The 24,516-nt window shown below is 39.5% G+C and overlaps 1 protein-coding gene across 1 annotated transcript in view; it reads right to left on the bottom strand.

Annotated features, from left to right (window-relative positions):
• The window catches only part of fbln2 (fibulin 2), a 42,500-nt gene extending 32,559 nt beyond the window's left edge, over positions 1-9,941 (bottom strand). The window contains exons 1-4 of the mRNA XM_030778309.1: positions 9,771-9,941; positions 6,501-6,672; positions 4,081-4,176; positions 620-2,413 (exon numbers count right to left, since the gene is read on the bottom strand). Of these exons, the coding sequence (XP_030634169.1) occupies positions 620-2,413; positions 4,081-4,176; positions 6,501-6,672; positions 9,771-9,941 (2,233 nt within the window). The remainder of the gene's footprint in view (positions 1-619; positions 2,414-4,080; positions 4,177-6,500; positions 6,673-9,770) is intronic.
• Between the last annotated feature and the right edge of the window lie 14,575 nt (positions 9,942-24,516).

Genomic DNA, 24,516 nt, shown 5'->3' with positions numbered 1-24,516 from the left:
TGTCCAGTGGTGTGTTTATGTTGCAAAGTGTTGGACTAATTGAAGTTTTGAGTATGTTAAATGACACAGGGGCATTACATATAGAGTAAGTGATTGTGTTGACTTCCAACAGACTGGAGCAAGAGGATGTTAAGGGCAGGAGTGATGTTTGGCTTCATGCTTCAAACAACCCCCCTTTGTGATGCGTATTTACGCTCAAGCTCGTATTTCCAAGGACCAACAAGAGATCTGAAATCAATCATGCTGGAAGAAAGTATTCATAACCAATCCAAAATAAGATACTGTATAATGTAAAAGCTGACTTATGATCGAAGAGAACAGTTGTGAAAAGTCTGTCTCAAAGAGACCCTTGTTTTGTCACCCAAAGGAGTTGGCGAAATGTTCCACAATAATGTATCATCACTGTCTATTTGCAGCTGCAAACCTAGACTCTGTACTAATTTGCCAATTAGTCAGAATAGCAGTTTGCGATACCTGGTGAATGTCAACTATCAATCATGGGGCATTAATTAAATGTTCAAGCAGTAGACAAGCCACAAACAATTCTGCACTCTGCTCAGTGATTAAATAGCAACAAATGACTTTGTTTACTCACCCTTGTGGGCCTTGGGAAAAGAACTAAGGGTGTTATCCCTCTCTTCCCTCTCCTCCTCCTCTTCTGTTCTGAAGTTTAACAGACTCTGGGATTGTTTGTTAGGAGGATGTCCCTCATCTGCTTTTACTCTCAAAGGCGGCTGGCTGCTGGGACTAAACTTCACCACTGGGAACATATGTCGTTCATGCTTCCTCTCAAGTTTGTGCTCTTTTGACGGTTTTCCATGATCACCTCCTGGAAGCCTGATATTTTCCCTTACATCGTCTGCACTGCTCAGCGTATTTCCACCAGCATTTTGAGGGAGGTGTTTCCTATCATGGGAAACAAGGCCATGACCATGTTTTCCATCATGGCCTGTAATATTCTTTAAAGGGATTATTTGCTTCTTATTATCCACTGTGGTGTTGTCTTGCTCTACTGTTTCAACTGTGTGTGGATAGATTGGACTTTCTGAAACACTTTTCTCTGTTGTCAGCAAGACAGGAGTTGTCTCCTCCAAGAACTGAGGTGTTGTTGGTGGCTCAGTCGGCGGAGAGTCTATAACTGCTATGCTGTTGGTAGCATCTTCAGGAATGTCAGAAGTCTCAATAGTTGTGGTTTCTTTTGGAACAGACAATTTCTCACTCTCTCTGTTGCCCTCTTCAATAGCTGGCATCTCTACGTTGGTGATGTCTTTGTGAACATCAAAGCGCTCTCTCTCTCTGTTACCTCTATGGATGGCAAATCTCCCCCTGCTGGTGATATCCTCATGAAAATTTAATGTACCATCTCTATGAATGCTAAATCTATTTTGGTCTGTTCTGTCCTTATGGGTAGGAGTGTCTGTTGAGGCTTCTTGAATACCAAATCTTTCTCTGAGCTCTTGTTTGGCACCCCTATGGATCGTCGCCTCATGAGGAGTATAATTTTCAGAGTGAGACACTGAGATGATAGAAGACTCTGTAGGAGAGGTCAAATCATGCAAAGATGGCTCTGAGGCATCTGTGGGTGAATAGTCATAGTCATCTTCCTCATCCATGTGGCTTGGGTTAAGTTTGAAAGGAGGGAGACTGTCATGGTGTGAGGCTTGAAAAGGTTTAGAGAGGTGTTCCCTTGGTCCTTGTTGGCTAAAAATGTATTGTATTGGGTCATTGTGTTTTTCGGGTGTGTTCTCCTCTGTAGTGGTGGCTAGTATTGGTTTTTGAACATTCTGTGGATCGCAGTCTGGTATTGGGTAACACATCAATTTTCCCCCATCATTGGGACAGTGACAGACTTGGCAGGGGTCCATGTGAAAGGAGTGACCAGCCTCGTATTTCTGCTCCTCATGCACACAGCCTACACGTTCGCAATGGACACATCCATCTGCCGGCTCTGAGACCTCGATGCAATTGGCTGGAATTTCTGGGCACGGGATGAAATGGCAGCTTATCCTTCCACCTCCCTCTGGGCAAGAGCATTCTGTACTTCCGAAATCCACAAAATAAGACTCTCCCTCAGGTACCTTGCCCTTCCTGAAGCCTGCGGCAACGCAGTCATAAAACTGGTACCCCTCACACATGCAGCCAGTCTGTGCACAAGTTGCACAACAAGCACCATTCTCTAAGACCTCCTCGATGCAGTTGTCAAGCACGGGACAATCCACTCCAGTGCAGTCCCTCTGGCATAAGCAAGTACTAATAAAAAGCAAGAGCACATATTTCAACAGCAGAAATCTAACCAGTGGGCTTTGAGCCATTTCTACTTCAAAAAGAAATTGTTTCAGTCCAGCTGAAAAGTTGTTCACTGTTCTCTTCAGTCTTCTAGAAGTGAAAAGAGGGTTGCCTCTTGTTTCTTGAACTGCAGGTATTTACCAAAACCTAAGAGAGCGCAAGAGAAAGAGACGGGTAAGCGACTGCATTGCAGATTTCCTGTGGAGCATTTAGAGCTAACCCAAGTTACTGACTCAAAGCCAACATCTGGCTTCATAGTTGAGTTCAGCCTCTTAAGTCCACCCAAAATTTTAAAACCACAGGGTTGTCCAGCTTTGATATTATGAGGCAATTTCCTCTTAATCACTAAATACTGTACATGGTGTCAAGAGTGAAATTGCTGAATAAATTCAGTTGTCACTGAGAGCTGAGGAACTATTTGTGGCATTTCTTTTTTTTTTCAGTTGAGAGACCTATGGATATTCCATCTTGACATTTGTCTTTCAGCAAATTATTCTTCTATTACATATGATGGCTTTTTCAGTCTAGTTGGCAACTCACTACAAAAGCATCATTTTCTCTACAGAGCACTAGAATCAGTGAAGGACCAAAATTAAACCATAGTTCCGTGACTTGTAGTCTAGTGGTTTTAACTTCGATGACAAATTCAACTGACATATACCCAATAGACACGTGGTTCACTAAGAGCAAAGAATCAGTTCAGCATAATGTTTGTGGATTACTCTGTGAGGTATGTTTCAAAAATTAAAAAAAAAAAAAATGAACAAGCTCATGCATATCTGCGAATTTCACTTATCTTGTGCTTTAGGGAATTGGAGATGTATCATTGACAAAACATGAAATAAACAAGCTGCTCAGCTGAGTTATTTTCAATTGGGGCTAAACAGCAGCACAGCTGTACATCTTTACATTCATGGCTTTGCCTTGAGAGTCAGCTATGAAACAGGTTCTGTTTTCTTTGGAGAATTTTTCTGCTTCTGAGGTCCTTAAACTTCAAATTTCACAAGAGATAAATGAAATCACTCAAATAGTCTCCAAGGCTCAATATTATTCCTGATATTCTAAGACACAGACAAGGACACTGCTTCTCAAGAGAAACAATCTTCCTGAAAACGTTTGCTCCTGTTGCAAAATGACGGTTAACACTTCTTTCTCCACAGTGCAAGCCAAAAGAGCATGTAAAGTGTAACCAGAAACTAAAGGAAACTCATCTTAATTGTCCATAAGACAAGAAAAAAGCGGTATCAACAGCCAGAATATCATTCCTGTGCGTGTGCAGCTATGAGAGAGAGAGAGAGAGAGAGAGAGAGAGAGAGAGAGAGAGAGAGAGAGAGAGAGAGAGAGAGAGAGAGCACAGAATAGCACATGCTGCCCACCTTTCTGATCAACAATCTATTTCGATGTAAATGCAACGCGGAGCAGTGCAGCCCTTAGACATTCCCATTCTCCCCAAAAGCTTCTGTTACCTCTGAATTTGTTTGTACTGTGTCAATGAGAGAGTCCGCAGTTCATCAATTTCGCCAATTACTAATTTTTTCCCCGTCTGAATAAAACCAATGCTACCGAATAAAACTTCAGAACCCGAATTCCGTAACTCTGACTGTTCGACAAAAAGGGTCAAATGCAAGTTCTCATACTAAATAAATACCTGCTGTCATTTAGGTTATATGTCTACATATGAGAAATGCATTGCCTACTTTGTGAAAAGTTGAGGTGGCAAACACAAACGCGCATTATTGCCCGTAAAAATATCAAAAAGCATTGTCTAATATCTCTAATCGCCTGTCACCTTACCGTGTTCTTCATACTCTGGCGGTGAAAAGTTCCAGTTTAACAATCTGTTGTCCGTTTGCACACTTTGCAGCTCTAATAGCCCAGACCCCTGGAAGTCTTCGGAAGGGGAGGGACAAAAGTTAGAGACCTTGTAACACACTTTTTGTTTCAGCTCGTGAGGTTCTATAACTCTGAGTCCGTAGGAGCCTGCATAGAATTGAAAGTATTGTAAAATGCTTACGGAACCATCAGGTAGGAAAATTTCAGCGTTGCCGATAACACATTTTTGTTGCAATTAAAAACGTGTCCGTCACTTCTTACCCTACATATCTGCGATGTTAAATAGGCCTTATATTTATAGGTCTTAAGTCTTTGAGAAATTGTGTTTTGATTGAAAATAAAAAAAACTAACTAAATAAGATAATGATTTAAAAAAAAAAGTATGTTCATTAAATATTTTAACTAGCCTAGTTTACCCGTATTGGTATCAGGGATAAATTATCAGGTATCTATTATAAAAAATGTTTCTGCTTGAACTGAAATACTGGTATGTGGAAAAGAAAATGTATTTATTGTGAGATCTTCTCAGTCTTCATATATCACCAGTAGACAGAAAGCAGGATGTTCAAGGCCTCAGCAATGATCAATGTCTTTTTAAAAGTACACATTCAGCCAGAGGCCCTCCAGTTATAGTCAGCTGGGACAGTCTTTTTCTTGTGTGTGAAATACCAGATGATTGGAAAGGATACTCTGAAGGGAAACAAAATGGCATTGGTGTTTGGTTCTGTTTATTTTGCTAAATTAAACCCTTTGCACACAAGGTTTCACCTCAAAGCCAGGTCAGGGTAAAGGCTTTGTAAAAGGACACCACAGCAAATTTAACTGATGTCCTTTATGCTGTTTTTAGGACCTTACATGTAACTCTTAAAAGCAGGGGTTATAACCTTGGTCAAACAAAAGCCTTGTGCCTACATCATTACTCATGACTCTGTCTGTCTCCTGCCTTTAGCATTCCATGACATGGGACCGTGACTTAACCGAACTCCCCAGGAAATACACAGAGGAATTTTGCTTCATGGAGAAACTTCTCTCCAGTTAATTTTAATTGGCGCTGACCCTTGAGATGAGGTGTCTCAGTCTTAGTCTCCCTTCTGTTCTGTATCTTGCATTATACTGGTAGTCACACTTTTGGTGAAAGTGGTTTTCAGTGACGGTTCTGCTCTGAACTTTACTTACCAGCCCTTATGTGCCTGCAGTGCAGCGATACCAGTACAGCACTATAAAATGTTGGGTAAACTATGTACTGTGCAATGATATATTTATGAGTGATTTATGATTAATTATTCTTTGTGATGAATTCAAATCAAGCATAGTTTTATAATCCAGTACAAACATGATCATTCAATGGAAATTTGGGCCAAAGTTCCAGAAATTTGGCCCAGAGACAATAAGGAAAGTTCTATGTGAATGGCACACATTAGTTTTACTCAGTATGTCTTTCTGCTCCTGTGTGAACCAGTGCAAAATACATATTTTGGGCTGGTATACAGCAGCATACATACATCATAAAGTCTGGAAAATGTTTACCTAAATTCAGCCTAGTTTTCTCCAGCAATCACTATTCATAGAAAACATACAAAACACAGTTATTGTCAGGACAAAACCATTCAACTATACAGTAAACCTAAAAAACCACATGTATATTCTTCTTCATGACTTAACTTTATCATGATATTACTTATGCTTGTGCAACCAATACATTCATTGTATATGCATACCTCCTCTGATGTTGGTAAAAACATATCTGTTGAATCTGTTAGGACCCCATGAATTTGCAGCTGTATAGTGCCTTCATTGGAGGAATGCTGGCCTCCAGGGCTTTGAACGATCTCTCATCTTGTTAGACAAGTGACCTGATCAGCATACAAACCCAAGGCTCAAATGAGATCCCCCTAATATTCACTCATTGGGGGCCTTGAATTGTCTGTCTGCTGCAAAGATAAATTAGCTTTTTTTTTCTGATGCAACTAAGTCTCATTAGTTAGCAGGACTTTACCACACCTCTCAAGCAGAGCGCACAGAGAGCAGATATGGAGAAATGAGCATGCTCCTAAATGCATTTTGATGTCCTGTTTTGATTTGCTCAACTGGAGCAAGAAAAGGTTTTCCATTAAATTCACAGTGATGTGGAATTTATTCATGAGATAACAGCTGTGAAATGGTAAGCTGTTTATAATGAGCATCAAGGAGTGTGATTCGTCAGATTTCAGCTCAGTACAATTATATTTTGGGGTAGTTAATAATAGGAAGTGAACAAACATGATGAGTGGGATCCCCCTATGCAGTGGTAAAGCAATCAGAGGACCTGCTCAAGAAGTGTGCAGGGCGTGTTGAGCTTTGCCCCTGCTGTGTAATGCTGACAGGCGTGCTCGCCAGCGTACTGGTGAGATTTGTGGAATCCCAGTGTGATCTCCGGGGGAAGTTATCAGACACAGACTGGCCTTTGAAAGAGCCAGGGGAGATGGCTTTATCTGAGGGGGTCACCTGGGATTTACGAGCACAGAACTTTTGGCCTACTTTTCTCCCCAGCAACAGACAGGGAGTGTAAGACCTCTTGGAAATTGAGAATAAACATGTTTCACCTGATAGAACTGTTTACGTCAAGTGAATCAACATGTCGGCAAGGTCAGCAGCATGGCGGCAGTATTAAACTTTGTCTATGTGCTAGCCCACTGAACTTGAAACAGTCCATTGAACTTTTATATCTAATATTAAACACAGGACATCACTCTCTCATCAGTCAAACTGATATAGCATTTGAAACCCAGTCACTCCATAGGTGCTTGAGTGCAGACACATGCAGACAAGCGTTACTTGACATTATAACGCATACTGCAACTCACTGTCAGGCCTTGGGTAAAAATAAAACAACATAAGGGAAAAATATGAGAGTACTAGTCACAGAGAGGAATCTTCTGAGTTAGAAATCATTGGATCCTTTTAGAACCAAACCCCCTTGAAACATGAAGATAAATTCACATAAGCTTGAAACATGAATTATGTCACCAGCACTACAGTGATCATGAGAGGCTCCCATTGTTGTGAATAAAACAATATCTGATTATATGTTCCTCAGACGTTATGGCATTGCTAAATCAATATAATGCTTCATTTAACTAACACTGAAATGTGATGTCTTATACTTTAGGCAAATCCTTGACTTGCTTATGCATCCATAGCTCCACTAAAACTGGTCAGTCATAGATCTTGTCTAAGATTGGTCTGCCAGAGTGTGGTATACTGGCTGAATCTCCTGTAATGCCTCAAGGGACACACAAAAGCTTTCTAAGCATGTCATATGACATCTTGTGTGACTAAACAGTATGTCTGGGCAGAAAGACTTATGGTGAACATTTCCCTTGTTACCACCATACTTTGCAGTCCAGATTTTTCATGGTGGGAAGATGAACTACGACATACATTATGGATTTTTCTTTTCACATATTCCTGTGAAAAACTACAGGTCCATGTCCCACATTCATCCTCCTGATGGGAACCTCTCTTAGTGTGCTAGAGACTGAACCATAGAAAATTCTTCCCATATTCTTTTCAGTCACAAGACTGAGACATATTTTATGCAGAATAGCCACCTACTGAGTCGGAGCTTGAACTTAAATCAGTAATAATTCCAGTTTTCTGTGTGCTGTGGTGTTATAAATTGTGGGAAAAAGTTAACTCAAAAGAATGAGGAAGTGGGTGTAGCAAAATCTGGAACCTCCATCACTATAACACCAGAGGAGATAGAGCTCCTGGGCTCAATGGGAACTTGCTTTTAGGGCCATGGCAGCTAACTGCAGCTTATATTCAGAGAGGAAGAGGAAAAAGAATATCATACGACTGCCTCTTTAAAACAGCAATTGAGGTTCTGTTTTGTTTTGTTTTTTCAAAGAGCCGTGCAATGTTTTCATCCAGTTTTTGGAAAAAACGATTCAATCTGGAAGAAAGTATGTCAGAATTTTGTAAAGAAACATACAGTGGAGTGGGTGTTCTGTTTGAGACGAGAATCTCCATTGACCTAAGAATTTTTAAATATTCTGACTGGTCATACCAAGTGATACAACTTTGGCTTAAGTCATTGGTGCATTTATGGAACGTGTGTGTTGGGAAATGGTTTGCATATTTTCCCTGATAAAAAGCATTGTTTTTTTCAACACTGAAGTTGTGTCTGATACCATTTTGAGCTTCTACATTCAGATATCTGCCAACAAAGTTCCAAAATAGCCTGGGCGAGCCACTGTGCGTGACAATGTGTGTTGAAAGACAGACAGAGAGAGAGAGAGAGAGAGAAAGACAGAGAGAGAGAGAGAGAGAGAGAGAGAGAGAAAGAGGTTACCCTGAAGTACTTGCTGCAAGTATACAGCGAGATAACATCCAAACAGCCTTAATGAAGTCAGTAGGTACTATAGCCACTATAAAGGCAAAGATTCTTCTTGGTTCTGCCATAATGTGGGGTGCTGGTGATTCCTGCCCATTCTGCCAATTTTGAGGATTAGAGAGGATGAGCAAATAACCTCTGTGGTTCCGCCAGTGGTGAGCAGAGCGATAGTCAGGAAATTCATGCGCTCTTAACCACTGAAGTATATCTAATGAACAGAGACATGAAATTACAAACAGAGATAAAAACCAGCTTGAGTAGACATAGTGAACTATTACAGCAGAGTACAGAGAATATACAGAGTGTCCAGGTTTTAAGTTTGTTGTCACACATTTGTTTATCCAGTTCTCACCTACTCAGTTCATTTTCGTGAAGCATTATTGAATTATGATGAAATTTGTACACATTGATAAAGCAATGGTAATGAACTCATGCACGCTGAATTAACTGACTGCTCTTCAGTGAAAACCAATGTAAGACACCACTTCAGTTCGATTTAATAGCTAAGCGCTCTCCTTTCTGTGTTACTTCTTTGTGAAGCCCTACCTAGTCAGTCCTGAGACAGAGTACAGAAAGCACACACTACTTTAATGACATGCTCAACAGTTTTTATGCCCTTCTATCTGAGATAACATTGTTCTCTCATTAGCTCTCTAGGCAGTCTAACACCTCATATGAGTATAATGACTTGTAGCGTGTTAGGATTGGGAACTCAATCCAGCACGAGTTTAAATCTTAATTTCACTGATTTGACTTCTTCCTCAACAATTCAGTAATCCAGATATGTAGACAAGAGGTCCCTTAGCATCTGCCCAAATTGTAGCTCATTTTGGGAATTCTAGTGGTCATACTAAAGAGTAAAAAAGAAATTATGTGATCTATCATTATCATTTAATTCCTTTAAATGACAGGGTATATATATATGTGTGTGTGTGTGTGTGTGTGTGTGTGTGTGTATATACACACATATATAATGAAAATAGTGATCATGGTTATAGTGATCAACCACTTATATAGATCAAAAAGCTTGGGACGAATCATTCCTACTTGTATATATACAAGTACAGTACTGTATAATTCGCTGATAGCAGAGCCGTTGAGAGACAGTTTCATTTCCCCACCGCATCCCTCTTTTATTCTTTAGTCCAATTGCTCGGATTTGATCTTTTGTTAGAACTGCTGCAAATTTCTTTTGAATCATAATGTTTTTCTGCCTTAGTGCTGCATTCATTCTTTTCTGCTGTTTCAGTGCTCTCTCCGCTCTTCTTCTCATTGCTTTCTCAATTTTTAGTTCTTCCCTCAGGTCTTCCTGACTGGTTCCTGGCTGACTGGTTCCTGGCTGACTGGCTCCTGGATCACTGACTTCAGGTTTACTAACTACACGCTCACTGACTACATGCTCCCTGACTACATGCTCCCTGTCTCCTGGCATATCCCACTCAGTCATCTCACAATAACCACAATCTGTGCCCTCTCTTCTCTGAATTTCTCCCTCAAACTCTGTAATAACAATAAGGTGTTGTTGTTTTTACCTGGTGGGTGTGTAGGCTAGACGTGAAATATCGTGAAATGAGAAATATTATTAAATGTTATTATGAGTTACGTATACAGTATCATACCCAAATTTGTTGCAGCACAATAGGTGTGGTCACTGCCCATTGCAGTAACTATTGCCAATGCTGATGGCATTCTCAGTGAAGGGGCCTTCCTCCTCTTAGGCCTAGGGCGATGGACAAATATGGTGGGTATAGCATCGGCCCTTAACTTCAGTTGGCCTTTTTTTGTGGCCACGAATTGATCCTCCTCAAAATGTGCCTGCAGAGAGAGGCTTGCAAGTTCAATTTTCACACCTATTCCAGACATACCCCGTAAGGATCAGTTGGAATTTAATTTTGCTCTACATGTAAAAGCATAAAACCCTTTGAAATAGTAACCACAAGTAATTTGTCTATTTCACCTGTTTAAGCATAACTTACTTGACACAGTTTTCTGTTATTGTAGTCTATTGTGAGTGTCAGGTTGCTTCTGCTGACCATTGCTAACCATTTTTTTCTTCTATCTGTTTCCTTTGGGAAGCCATACATCCGCATGCCTTTCTCCGACCGATTGGTGCATCCAAATGCCGCACAGCCAACCATGGTATGACAGTTGATCTATAAAATGTTAGATGTAGTCATTGCTGTAAGACCTCAGACAATAGTGCAAACCACAGAGAGCGGATGACAGCCTCTTCCTATCCACTCATGTCTCCCTGACTTGAGAGGCCTGAGTTCGTTACAAGACCAGCAGGACAAATCCTCACAAACAATGGTGTATCAGTTGTGTTATATTGTTACTTTTGATATACTTTTGTTCCTTATAAATACCAATACCACAAGCAACATGTATGTGTCATGATTTCTCTTTATTATCACTGTATTCGAGAGGTGGGGCATTCCTGTCTCAGGCAGTAATAATGCCATGGTCCAAGTTCCCTCTTTGGGCTTCGAGACGCTCACAAAGCTGGGTATTCAGAGGGTGATAATTTAGATTGTGCTCCTAATTTTAGACGGCGTTGTAATTTCACTGTGTGTGTTCCCTTGTCAGCAGAAGCAAGGATGCAGAGGAAAAGAGGGATGTGGGGTATGACTGGAGTGGTCACAGGAGGTCTTTTTGTGTTTTGTTGTAGGTCTCCATGAAGGAGCCCTTTTAGGCAGGGAGGTGTTACAACCCTCAGCACCCCCACTAGTCCTGCAGTGGCAGTGCAGAGGCTGTGGTGCTAACAGGGAGGATAAATGAATAAATTCTATTATTTATTTAAAACCTAAATATTTGTCAGTCTCCCTTTTTATGTTGTGGTCTCATCAGCCGGGCCATAGCATGTGTTACAATAGTTTTCTTGAATGTAGTTGATTGCCTTGTATGTTTTGCACTATTGACCAAACTTGCTTATGTAATTTGAGCAGTTATTGGCATTCATTGATATTTATTTGTTATGATACATTCTTATGTTGTATGCGAAAGTCGTAAGATAATATCAGTGATGCGTGGTGGAGCTAGGGTTGCCATTTTCGTCTCATCAAAAACCTGGACATCAACAGACTGAATGCCCACTCAGTAACACATTCCAACATCAAATGTTTGATCTTTGACAATGCAATTTATATATATATATATATATATATATATATATATATATATATACACATACACACACACACACACACATACATATACATACATACATACATATATATATATATGTGTGTGTGTGTGTGTGTGTGTGTGTATGTATATGTATGTATGTATGTATGTGTACATACATCAAAAAGTTAAAGAATAAATTACATAATTGAATAATTATATTTAAATATATATTTATGAGTATTTAAAATCAATCTTTCATTCCTTCCAAAACTCTTTATCAGCTACACTGTCTCCTATAGTTCAGTAAACTATATAATGAAGAATGCTTGATGAATGAACCCCATAATTACATTAATAACTAGGGTATGTGTTTTCCCTGCAGATCATTAACTGTGAAAATGCCCTTATTAGATCATAAGTAATTAAAGGCTGAATCCTCCAAGACATAAAGCAGTAGCATTAAGATTAGTTGATAGAATCAGAGTCTGAGAAGAAAATTTCAGCTCTGCTTCCTTGGAGAGCTTAGATGACAGCCAGGTTATTCCCCACTAATTACCCTTGTGCTAGAGTCCCTCATCAAAGCAGCTGACTCTAAGAGTTTCAATAGCTCCTTTCTTCACTGTACATTTACTGCGATAACATTTAAACAGGTTGATGTCAGAACAAGCATATCAAAAGCAGGTCTGAACTGTTGAAGAAATGTATGAGAGTTCCTTCATTACTGTTGGTAGAGGTTATCAATAAATCAGATGAGGAGGATGATGCTCACAAAGATTATGAGAGCACTGGAGGATTATGAGGCTTAAGAATGCTGAAAAATGCCTTGTCTGTTCATTTCTGGTTCTATATTAACTAATGTTGACTGATTTTTGTTTTCTTTGTATTTTTGGGGAATCAGTTGTTCAGCATTACTGTCTGGACTCTCAACATCAGTTCCTGATTTCATGAAATATTCATTCCTACCTGCAGGCTCACAGTATGACTCTTTATTTTAAATAAAGGTGGACGAGAAACAGACCACGCTTCCAAATTATGCTGCTCCTCTAATTGGCTTCCTATGTGTTACACCAACTGGACGGTGTGATGAAGCACGCAGCATCCATCCATAACTCAATGCCACTGCTTCAGATGGGTCTCATACTGTGGTGTTTGAAAGAGAATGTCTGACCTTCTCTTTATATCACACACCCATGTCTCAGTGTGTCCATTTAGCAGCCAGAGTTCTGTGTACTCAGCACAAAGGGTGTACTATTATGTACTGTTAATGAGAGATGAAAATGTGCAGAAACTGAAAATGATGAATGCTTAGCTTCTTTAAGCACAGCAGGGAGTTTTCACAGAGAGAAATCAAAGAGGAACGTAAATAGTGGTCAGGTGCTGGATATTAGGCCTCACTGTGAAAAAAGAAAGTTTGTTTGTGAAGAAGAAGAAGAAGAAGAAGACGTACTTTATTTGTCACACACACACCGCGCAGTGAAATGCAGCCTCTGCATTTAACCCATCCTAACACCAGTGAGCATACACACACTAGAGCAGTGAGATACACTGAGCTAGGAGCAGCTAGGAGCCTGGGGACCAACTCCACTTCAGTCATGCAATCATAGCCAGGATATACCTTGTGAATTACAAAGCACAAACAAAAAGCATAAGCACACACTTTTTGCCAGTGCCTTGGTCAAGGTCACTGACAGGAGTACTAATTCTACCTTCCTGTGATGGGAGGAAACTGGAGCACCTGGGGGAAACCCACACAGAAAGAAACTGGAATGGCCAGGATTCAAATCTGGGCCTTCTTGATGTAAGGCAACAGTGCTAATTACTGAGCCACCATGAAGCCCTGTGTGTATTTATGCTTGTTGTTTGTGCTTTGTATTTCACATGGTATATCCTTGCTATCATCGCATGACTAAAGTGTTTGGACATCAAGACTGCATCAGCAGAAAACCACATGAAACAAATGCTCACCCTCCAAATGTTCTTCCTTGGACACTACGTTAGAGTAAACCTTACTCAAATATGAAGCACATACTACTTTTAATTCAGCACAGCAATTTGACCGATGCCTTTTAATGCTGCTTCACACTGAAATATGATGCAATAATTTTTTCTCTCACCATTGAACTTAGCTGTAGTGTCATACCTTTGGTGATTTGAGATAATGTGTAAAACATATCTCTGGCAACAGGGTAAACGCAAAATTAATTGGAAATGTACAACTTTCACAATTTCATTTACTCATCTAGCTGACTGAGAGCAACATTGCCATATAGTATGTGTAGTGGTGAATTTTTTTTTTTAAATTCTGGAAGAAATTCTTGGATCCCAATAATGTTGCTGTTCTCTCACACATTTGAAATGTCCAAATCTCCACAAACTCTCTTGGATCAACCCCTCAACATTTCACATTCATTTCTGCTTAGATTTCTACCCAGCAACACCATTAACCTTGATGGCATTGTCCATTTATGCAGTGCTTCCTTCAACTATACACAGGCACCTGACCCTCAGTGACCATCAGTAAAGGCAAAGAAAGCCCAGTCAACACATAAGTCTTGGAGAACTTAAACAATTGACCTCCTTTGGACCCCTGGCCACTGGTGCCAATGGGGCAGAAGTTGGCTTTTGTTGTACAAAAATGCTAACTGAAATGAATACGGACCACATAACACTGCTGTCCATGCTAAAAACTGTCATATTAAAATTAAATATTAAGTATAAAATGCATAGACAAATCTTACAAATAAATGTTTCACACATATTTTTATCCACTGCTGTGAGACACTAGGCAGAAACCAGGACTAGCCTACATCAGCAAAGTATTATGCACCTCATTGACTTTGCCTTAGAGGCACTTTACAGCAATACATTAGAATGGCACTTTAACATCACCATCTCATGGTTTTTACAAGCTTGTCCATTTCCACTCTCTCTTTAGTAAGCATGTTAAGCAGTGCCTTGATATGAATGAGATTGCCAAGCAGATATGACATCTGAAGTACACTCCATTCTAAAAAGCTCTGAACCACCTTTTAAAGAAAAATAGATGAAAACCTGTTTCTTGTTTTCATAGTGGCTTGTCATATTGCTCTTCTGATAGCAAATAGGAAAGATTTTTTACCAAGCAAAGATTCCACAGAATATGGACAACAGAGGCCTTTGTTATGCAACAGAGGACTTTATTATTGTCTTTATATTCTCCTCTGTTCTCTCTTTTCTTCTCTCTGATGGTGAGGTTACTGGTAGAATGATAGCTTTAAGCAATTCCCCAGGGACAAACAGCTTTTACCAAACATTGTTTGGCCTGTGGCTGTTGTGGCTACAGAACTCTTAAAAGTCCTAATTTCCCTTTTCTCCATAAATAAACAATGGGACGAGCTCCAAGAAACTTCAAGGAACTTCAAATGAGCCCTATTTTGTCAAAGAGACTTCCATCTTGCAGTTCAAAGATGAACAGCTCCATTGTTTGCTATGGTAATGTACGCTATACTTACTTCACACAATCTGTATTTACAAAAATCATTAATTGTATTCACTAAGCAACTGAAACAGCGAGAAAGAAGCAATCGCATGGTGGTATTCAGGTTAGATTTAGCCACCCACTGCTCTGAAAACTGATTAGTCACTGATTAGTCCAAGTGTTATTTTTTCTCTCATGATTTCCATGGCACAACACAATTTGTTTGCTCACACAGATCCTTTAACACACCAGTATAAGCACAGCATCTCCCAAGCAATGGCTGTGTGGTGCAACCTTTGCTAAAGGACAACTTTGGCAACTTAAAATGTAGACATGTACTTCACGCATGTAACTGTGGCTCTTGGTTAGTTTACAGTTGATAGCATGGGAGGAAAAGCATCTCCAACATCTGCAATGATGTCACTAGAGCACATTAACACCACTCTGGGATAATTTCCCAGGTGGGTCAGCTGCATAAGTGGGAGGCTAATGATAGGAACCATTTGCATGGTTTTGCTATGTCGTGTCTGGACTGGAGAACATCAAAACTCCACATGAAACAGAGCTGGAGCATGATGTGAGCCGTCTGTCCAAATAATGTGCGTGGCACAGGTTCACTGCATTATTCATGTTGCATTCATTTTCCTGTTTATCAAGAAGCCTTTAACTCTACTGGATCCATTTACATATATGAATGAATCATCAAAGTGGATACTGATGTAAACATTGATACAGTACAGTTGGGATGTGCTTTACCAATACTGGAAGCCAGTACGCCCAAGTGACACGGTCATAAATATGATTTGTCATAAGATGTGATCAGTCATGGAAATTTATGAGAAGAGATATGGACTAACCTGTGTGATGACATGCAGCAGCACTGAAACACAGGTCCATATATCTTTGGTAGGGAGGCATTTTATATTTCTCTATCATTCCTTACAACTGATATGAAAGGGCTTAGCCTGGAGTGGAGTAGTCCAAGTTTGGTATTCAGGCCATGTATAGAAAATCATAATAGCAGGAATTGCAGGAAGTGAATGCACCCATGTTCTACAAGAATTAGATCAAAGAAAAAATTGTTAAATTGAGGTATAATTAGGTATGAACCCATGAAACAATTAAAATACCCCAAAGCTAGCCCAGGAAAGCAAGTGAATGGTTTGAACATTTGGTTTATATTTTGTCTGTTAATGGAATAAAATGCTTTGATGAAAATGTCAACTGTTGTTGGGAATTTTCCTGCGCTCTGTGAGAACATGCATGTGTGTGTGTTTTACAATTTAGGATGAGGAGGAAATATTTATATATCTATATCCAGATTCACCCAGCAGCCGCACCCTCGGATAAGTGAATCTGGAGATGTTCCCAAAGTTACACAAGTGTTAGTTTCTTATATGATCCAAGTATCTCATGTGTACATGCAAGACCTCCCTAGGTACTGGACATGGACATCAGAAGTCACAAAACTAATACGGGGCTACCGGGTGAAAGGAATATTCAGAGTCATGACAATGCAAACTTATGACCATTTGTGACAGCAACCATTACACAAGTATAAATGACAATCTAGTCCATGGTACAGCAATATAAACATCAACATCAGGCATTGACATTGACATAAAACATCAACATGATTCTGAACTTAACCCTGAAATCTTAGTGTGATACAATCTCTGTCCAGCTTCATTCTGTTTTCTGTGTTCCTGTACCATCAGATTTCAGTTTGATTAGATTTATTTGTATGACTTAGAAGCTGCTTTAGGTGAGTCACTTTAAAGAAACTACAGACTGTTGTTCTTCTGTGGTTTAGCTGGTGTGCAGCATTCTCTGAGCATGTAAGAGACATAAAAGAATATTTCCAAATGGAACATTTTCTCTTTTCAGATGTTCCAAACATCCATATTGAATATGAATGTGAATGTACTATAGGGACTTGGTCAGAATGAGCACTAAAGGACAAACCTGAAAATCTCACAGAACTTCATAAATCCCTTGTCCTTTTAAAAATAAATATTATAAGATTTCTGGCCTTGATCCAAGCTTATACATGAGCTTATGCTGCAGATGGTTGCCATATATATTTATTTTCATAATAACAGTGAGGAATAAACTTAATATTGTACACCCTTTCAAACATATTTATAATTTTTGACATACCTTCAATTCATTTAGCTGAAGTTTCAGATTTCTGTTTTGTCGTGCCAAGAATTCCTGCACGATCTGAGATGGTATGAGACAGACGGGGAGGCTGAGAGTGGCCCCTGTTGAACCTGCGATCCAGCACAGTACAATCACTCAGAGCAGCATCTGGATGTATTTGTCTTCCCTTTGTATTCCAAAATCAGTTAAATGTGGATGTACGTTTCTTCATTTTGCCAAACCATAAGCTACTTCCGAAAAGCTCGAACACAAATACACAAATACACAATGGCAAAATGAATTGTCATAATTCTTCAAGGACATTTCTTAGTAAAATGATGGATATTTGTGAAAACATTAGCACTCAGTGCCAATTTAAAAGAAAGTAACTAAGTCCTGCTGCACTGGCATGAATATGGCCAATAAGTGGTGCTGATTTCAGCAGGATGCTGAGTCCAAAGACTGTGACAGAAGGTTACTTGAGGAGCTTCTCAACTGGTTACACACCTAAAAGGCTATGTTGTTCTAGGCTCACAAAAATGTTTATTATTTACTGTCCCAGTGCAAGAATTGCATGCATTATTTTCATTGATATAGTCACGTCACAAAAGGCCACAGAGGACTGAAGCCTGCATATCATGTCTGGGGCATGGTTCAAATAACAGATTTTGCATTAACTTTACCCCAGGGGATGCCCTCTGAGAAGCACTGTTATTGAAATGTTTGCGTGTGTGTGAGCTCTTGGACATGAAGAAAGAATACTTCTTTTTTTTCTTTTTTTTTTTTTTTGCTAAGTCATAACAGAGTTTTGAATTTTCTACCAGTGTATGTTAACTATTTAAGATCTCAAGCACACAGTTTGGGGTTTTTTTTATGTTCATTGCTGGTAACAATTTTTCTCTCCCTCTTGGCTTTGAGACTTGGCACTGGTAGTTCATGTCAAAATATTTCTGGCACACCGTACATTGTGTGTGAAGAATGAGAACCTACAAGTCTTTTCAGCCCAAACTCCTGGTTTAAAACAATATTTTGTTGTAAAGGGGCTTTTGTTCTCTTGAAACAGAAGACAAGCCCGGTTTCCTCTGGCTGGTTCCGTGTGGTCAGAGGCTTTTGGAAAGGAGAATTCACTGATAGCTCAGTCTAAGGTGGAATAAGTAAAAATTCCAGCTCTGCTTTAGCTGCAGGGCTGCTCCTTCATAATGTGCCTAAAACATGGCCTCTTTGTTGTCTAGACTGCTGCAGCTGGGTAGTCCCAGGAGAGGTACTTTTAATGGGTAATGTAATTGACCTTTGCTGTTTTCTCTAGAGACACCCCCTCAACCCACCCCTCATATGCCCTCTCCATTCAAGCACATTCAGAAAAGTTGCTTGCATTTATATTAACCTCAGGGATACTCTGTACACATTATTATTATTATTATCTTTTTTTTTTTTATCATGGAATGTGCATACATGATCCAAGTTCTGTAAAAACAGGCATAATGAGAAAAAAATGAGAGAAAAATAAAAAAAATAAATTACATAAATTAAAAAAAAAACTTAAAAATGTCAATAAGTTGTAAAATAGCAAATGTCTTAACCTCATGGGGACACATCAGCTCATGTGACGCTATATGGAGAAAATCACAGTAGTGCATACAATACCAACAGTCCCCTCAATACCCACTTACTGAGTTTTGGGGAGATTGCTGTGCCTGGGAGGGAATGCGGTCTCTTTGTCTGAGGGTCTTGGCTGGTCAGCAGTGTGATTGATTACTGTTTGGGCTTCATCCAGAGCTTGGGCTGCCTCTGTGACTCAGAAGGGGCTTTAATGATGAAAACTCTGTCTACACGTCTGTAGTTCTACATTTCTGAATTCACCCAATGTTGCTCTTTCCATGTCAGCTACATCTCTATTTCCCCGCATATTATTTTTCATTGTCTCACTTCAAACTGTCCACACCCAATTAAACTGACTACAGAAAAAATGTAATGCATATTTGTTGCTGATCGGAGCCTAAAAACAAACAGAAAAAATGTCTTAATAATACTCTGCATAATTAACAGTGAAAGCTGGAAGAATGAATTTATTTGCATTGCATTTTTATCTGCTCCATTTGCAGTCTTTGGAAGGCTGTCCACCAACTGTGAGCCAACCATCACAATAAGGAATCATGGAATGTTTAAATATCTATAGTTTGAGTTATGAATGTGACCACACAGGTCTACATCAACAGCCACCACCCACTGACCACCCACTGTACAACTACATAGCAAGGCAGAGCAGACCCCCTCCCACCCCATCCCCCCACCCCCAAACAAAAAAAAGCTCTGAAGGTGGCCCATAGGCAACTCCAGGGTTAAATGAACACACTTGACAGAAATAAAGGAAAGTATTGTGAACATCAGTTTGGCTAAAAACATGAGCATAGTCATACCATAATGTGACGTGGTAAGCAATGCTACAGCATGACAACTCAGAAAAGAACATTCCAGAAAATACTGACCCTCTCAGTGCTGATCTCAAACTATTAGAAAAATGCTTCAACTGATCCTACATCTACACATATGGGTGTCTTTTGTTCACGCCCACCTATGCTGCATAAGGCTTCTGTCCAGATATACACCCCCACCCCACAGCCACCTGCTGGTACTCAGTACATATTGCAGCTCAGATGAATAATTAATGACCATCTGCTAAATATCAAGCAAACTAAGGGGACACACAAAACAGGAATATGGGGGCTGGAAGCTGTCATTCAAAACAAGACCTTTTCAGCAACGACGCCAGTATCTCTGAAACTGAATCTGAGTATCTAACAACATGTCTTTATCTGAGTGAGGATAGTTCTTCATTTCTCTCATGAAATCAACATAGCTGTTGTATTTTGATGTAGACTGCATAAAGCTATGATAAATGTAATATAATTCCACTGCTGAGACACCTTGTGTTTCTGCTGCTCTTCAAAATGCCTTCCCATCCAGTATGAATACAAATCACTGCAGACTTTAGCTGCAGAGGTAGAGATAGGAACTCAAGACCTGAGAGAAGATTGGATGATAATTCTGACAAAATGTTCTGTCATCTTCAGGTGTGAATCCTATGTAGTCCTTGACGAACTGTGTTCTGCCGATTCTCCTTGCCTGGAAAGGTATTCTGAGTTCAGGGGATGGATGATAGCTAATGGAGCTGAGAGTGGAGCAGAGCAGGATAGCAATGGGAGTGTGACCTCACTGTAGACTTAGTAATGTAGTCAGACACCTCAGTAAAAAAAAAAAAAGTGCATGCTTTATGTGAAGGAGTCAGACTTAGCCCCTTTTTTCAAGACAGTCTGTTTCTATCTCTTTTTCCCTTTTCCTTCTCCCCAGGGCCAGGAGTGTCCTTTAGGGATGAACAGAGTCACGTCTTTAATGAGAGACTTGGGCAGAGCAAGGTGAAGGGGCATGGTGCCATTCCTCAAACTACATCATTATATTCCATCAGTGGCACAAATCAGTTGGCGCAGCATGCGAAAGAATAGAACTCAATTCTCTTGGCCCCCAAAAATAAAGAGGAGAAAGTTGTGAAGCATATAAAAAGTCTGTTTTTTGTTGTTTTTTTTTGTGGAGAGAGGACTCTAGAGTTCTGTAATGCTTTTGAATGTTTACAGTATTTCAGACTCATGCTGCACTGCAGATGTGTTATTGCATAACTATCATACATTTGGTAGCTCAATTTCCCCTTCATTTTGAGAAATATGGCAAATAAGATTGGTCATGCACAACAATGTTCCCTTTCCTCACCCTGGGTGCAAACTTCAGGGGGTCTGTGAGCTGCATGCTGCATAGTGCCGTCACCAGCCTGTACTCACGCTAAGGCTCGAAATTGCTCGGTGCTAAAACAGAATCCTGCCGAGTGCATATCAATTAGAACGCCTCTCAATTAGACACTGAGAAGAGTGAGACGGCATTAGCAAAGGCTCTTTTATTCTGCTAGTAAATGAGAATCTGAGAAATCTCCTTTAAAACAAGCATGAAAAACAAAGTTGTGAGATCGTTCTGTTCATGTCTTTCAAACTCTTCCACTGAGCGCACAGTGTAATGAGTCTCATAATTATGGAATGGGATGGAAAGATTTAACAAGAGTACAGCGTTTACAGAGGGACGGCGTGGCTACCTTGCTGCTATGCTTAAGCTTGATCTATATCATTAGACTTATAGGCTTCTGCAAACCACACAGCTGTATTCAGGCAAGACCATGTGGGTTACTAGAAATGAAGTGGGTTTCAAAATAACAAAATAATACAAGGAAAGTAAGAGCATCCAACCAAACTGTTTGGATACTTGGGTGGGAACTTGAAACTATTTCCAAAAATTACATAGACTTGGTAAAAGGCGTTGTCTAGAAAATAGCTCAGCAGACAAAAACATAAACTCTTTTGATAAATATTTGCTAGATGACATAATGGAAGCATATTTAGTTTGGTTTAGTTTAGTAAATTTTGTAAGGTTCCCTTCCAAAAATGTGTAACACAACAAATATTTCTACCCTCGAAAGAGTACTACAGTATCTGAAGTAGCAGGGGCAGTTGCGATACATCCAGAGGTGATTTTTAAAGCTGAGTAGTCCAGTACCTCACTTTTACACTGGTAACATCAGATGACCTGCCGTTATTCCTCTGGCAGAGCAGTTGTTGGAGGGAAGCACTGCACACGCCATTTATGTGTCAAACTGTGAGCTGTTGTCTTCCTGCAGTAAATTCCCTCTGACAGGATTTTAATAACAGTTCCTCCAGTCTTACTTCCAGCTCCCAGACTCCCTGCACAACACAGGTGCCACTTAGCACAGGTGATTGGCTGTCTGGTGAAGCCTAACTTTGCTGGCACAGGGCCAGGTCTGAGAGAGCTCAGCTGTTCCAATTGGTCCCAACACTAGTCTGTAATGTACAACTGGCCTCAGGATCAAAGCCCTAAAAATCAAAGCCTTTTCATAATGAGACTAATACAAAGAGATGTTTGTGCTAGAATGGAACTCCACTGAAATGTTTCAGCAGGTTCAGATTTATATTTCTTTTGTTGTTGTTTTTCAACTGATAAATGAATTCTCCATGTGCAAATGTTACACAATGGTTGCAATACCCCTGAGAGGGGTCTGAGCAAGGCCATCATCATAATTTGGATTGATATTAAATTGCTGACAATGATACTGAAGTCTCATTAAATTCTATCTATGATAATTGGATTTGAAATGTTTCAAGTTTTGTTTTCATTTCTTTTTAGGTTGTGTCTCTTAAGCTTTCCACACTTGACTGAGAGGAAAATGTCCTTTAAAATGACTGACAGCAGTTTAATGAAAGGCCCAATTTCGAAATGGATGAGAGCAATCGAAATCACATTCAGTTTCAGAAATATTTTCCCAAGACTGTATTTACCTGTAACAGAGATCAAATTTAAACAATAAATTATGCACCTGCTTCTCCAGAAAAATCATAAAATATCGGTGCGAGAGCCCACTGGCTCAGTCGAACTGCAAAAGTGGGATCTAATAACGAGGTCTAATCTCATTTCCATCTATATTACATTACCTTTACAAAATGCAGGGTTCTTTGGATGCTACCCATTCCAACAGTTCAAGGGCTGTTAAGAGAGTTGTCTTCTGTGGGGAGAAATGGAATATTTTAATGATGTGAACCGTGTGAGAAATGGTTGGGGTTGAGATTACCATGACTGGACTGATGGACAAATGTCTGTGATGAAAATAAATTTAGAAAAAAGATCAAAAGACTTCAGAGACATGCCATGGGAGCCAGTATGTCCTAGGAGCATCCATTTTCAGAGGTTAGAGATTCAGGATATCACTGAAATTTAATGGAATATGTTGTGAAAAGTTTTAAAATACACAGCATCATAAGATGCATGGCAGAAACTTTGCTGTGGTATGCTATAGAAATTATGGGAATACCGTCAGAAGTCAGTGATGTACATATCAGATAAATTGCCCGGATCTGAGCCTTTTTACATCAGATTAATATGATAGTCTTGCGTTGTAAGACTGTTATACACAGATATCCTTAGATCTTCGATAATATATCATAATTAAAGTACAATTGTATGATTTCATGAGATAAAACCAAGAAATCCTACAACATGTACAATGAAGTTCCCAATATCCTTATGTACCAGCCCATTGAACATGATCTGAACACCCACATACTGCATATTCAAGAAACATCTGTCATCCCCACTCGTTGCCTCTGTTTTCTCAAAGATTGTCAGTGTTTTAAAGAAAGAAAATGAAAGACTGAAGGATTTTTCTCTACTTGCTATTCTTTCAAAAATGATTTTATCAAAATGGCTTACCTGGCGTAGAGTCACTTAACTTGCAAAGATTTTCATATCCTTTTTCACTGCTGTATACCTGCCCTTGTGAATTTTCTCCTTCGAATCTGTGTGTTGTACTGTTTGTTTTGATAGATGGTTTGATTACATAATTTTCTACCACTAGCACAATTCAGCTCAGGCAAACTACAATCCATGCTTGGAGAACAGCTTATTAAAATGTGATCTTCAAGCAAACAATTCTGACTAACAAAGATCACAGTATACTTCAAGAAAAAGTAAAAGAAAAAAAAAAGGTTTTTTTTTTAACAATATACTGTTCCAAAGTATAACATCATTTGTATTATAAGAATGTAACCATGGGACCTATTTATTCTGATTCTGTTTCTAAGGTCAAGGTTAGATTATGGGGTGAGAAGTAGGAGGAACACTTGTTCCCTCACATTCCACATACAGAGCAGCTGAATAACAGGGCCAAGATGCGAGCCATTAATAAGAGCTTGTAAAGTGCCCCAGTGGTGTGCTAACAGAAAGACTTGTACGAGGTTCTTTTGTAGGTTTCAGATGGTTGACTGTATGATGTAAGGGGCTTGCAAGTTTGTTTGCAGCAAGGCAGAGAAGTTCCTATAAACATCTCATGATACTATTAAAGGTGATCATGAAACAAAAACACAAGCATGCTTAGCTGTCATTCGTTCAGGCAAATTACTATTTCACATACGTCAGTATGTCAAAGGTCTGGTGAATTCAAGCCTTTGCAGATGATCGTGAATCGATTAAATGTTCATATTTCAAACAGGATTTCCTTTTTTTTTGTTTAACCTCCAAATGGTTCCTTTAGGCAGTGTTGTATAGTTTTCTCTGATCCTCTCACACAACCACCACCAATAGTTTGGAGTGATCTGCTGAAATGAATCTTCCAATGTGAACTTCACCTCCACATGACCTCACCTCAATTAATTTCTCTTCAGCATTTTAAATGGTTATATGATTTTGCTCT

The sequence above is a fragment of the Chanos chanos genome, chromosome 6 (genome assembly GCF_902362185.1).
Source record: "Chanos chanos chromosome 6, fChaCha1.1, whole genome shotgun sequence".
In the NCBI taxonomy this organism is placed as follows: Eukaryota; Metazoa; Chordata; class Actinopteri; order Gonorynchiformes; family Chanidae; genus Chanos; species Chanos chanos.
This window is presented reverse-complemented; position numbering and strand designations above follow the sequence as displayed.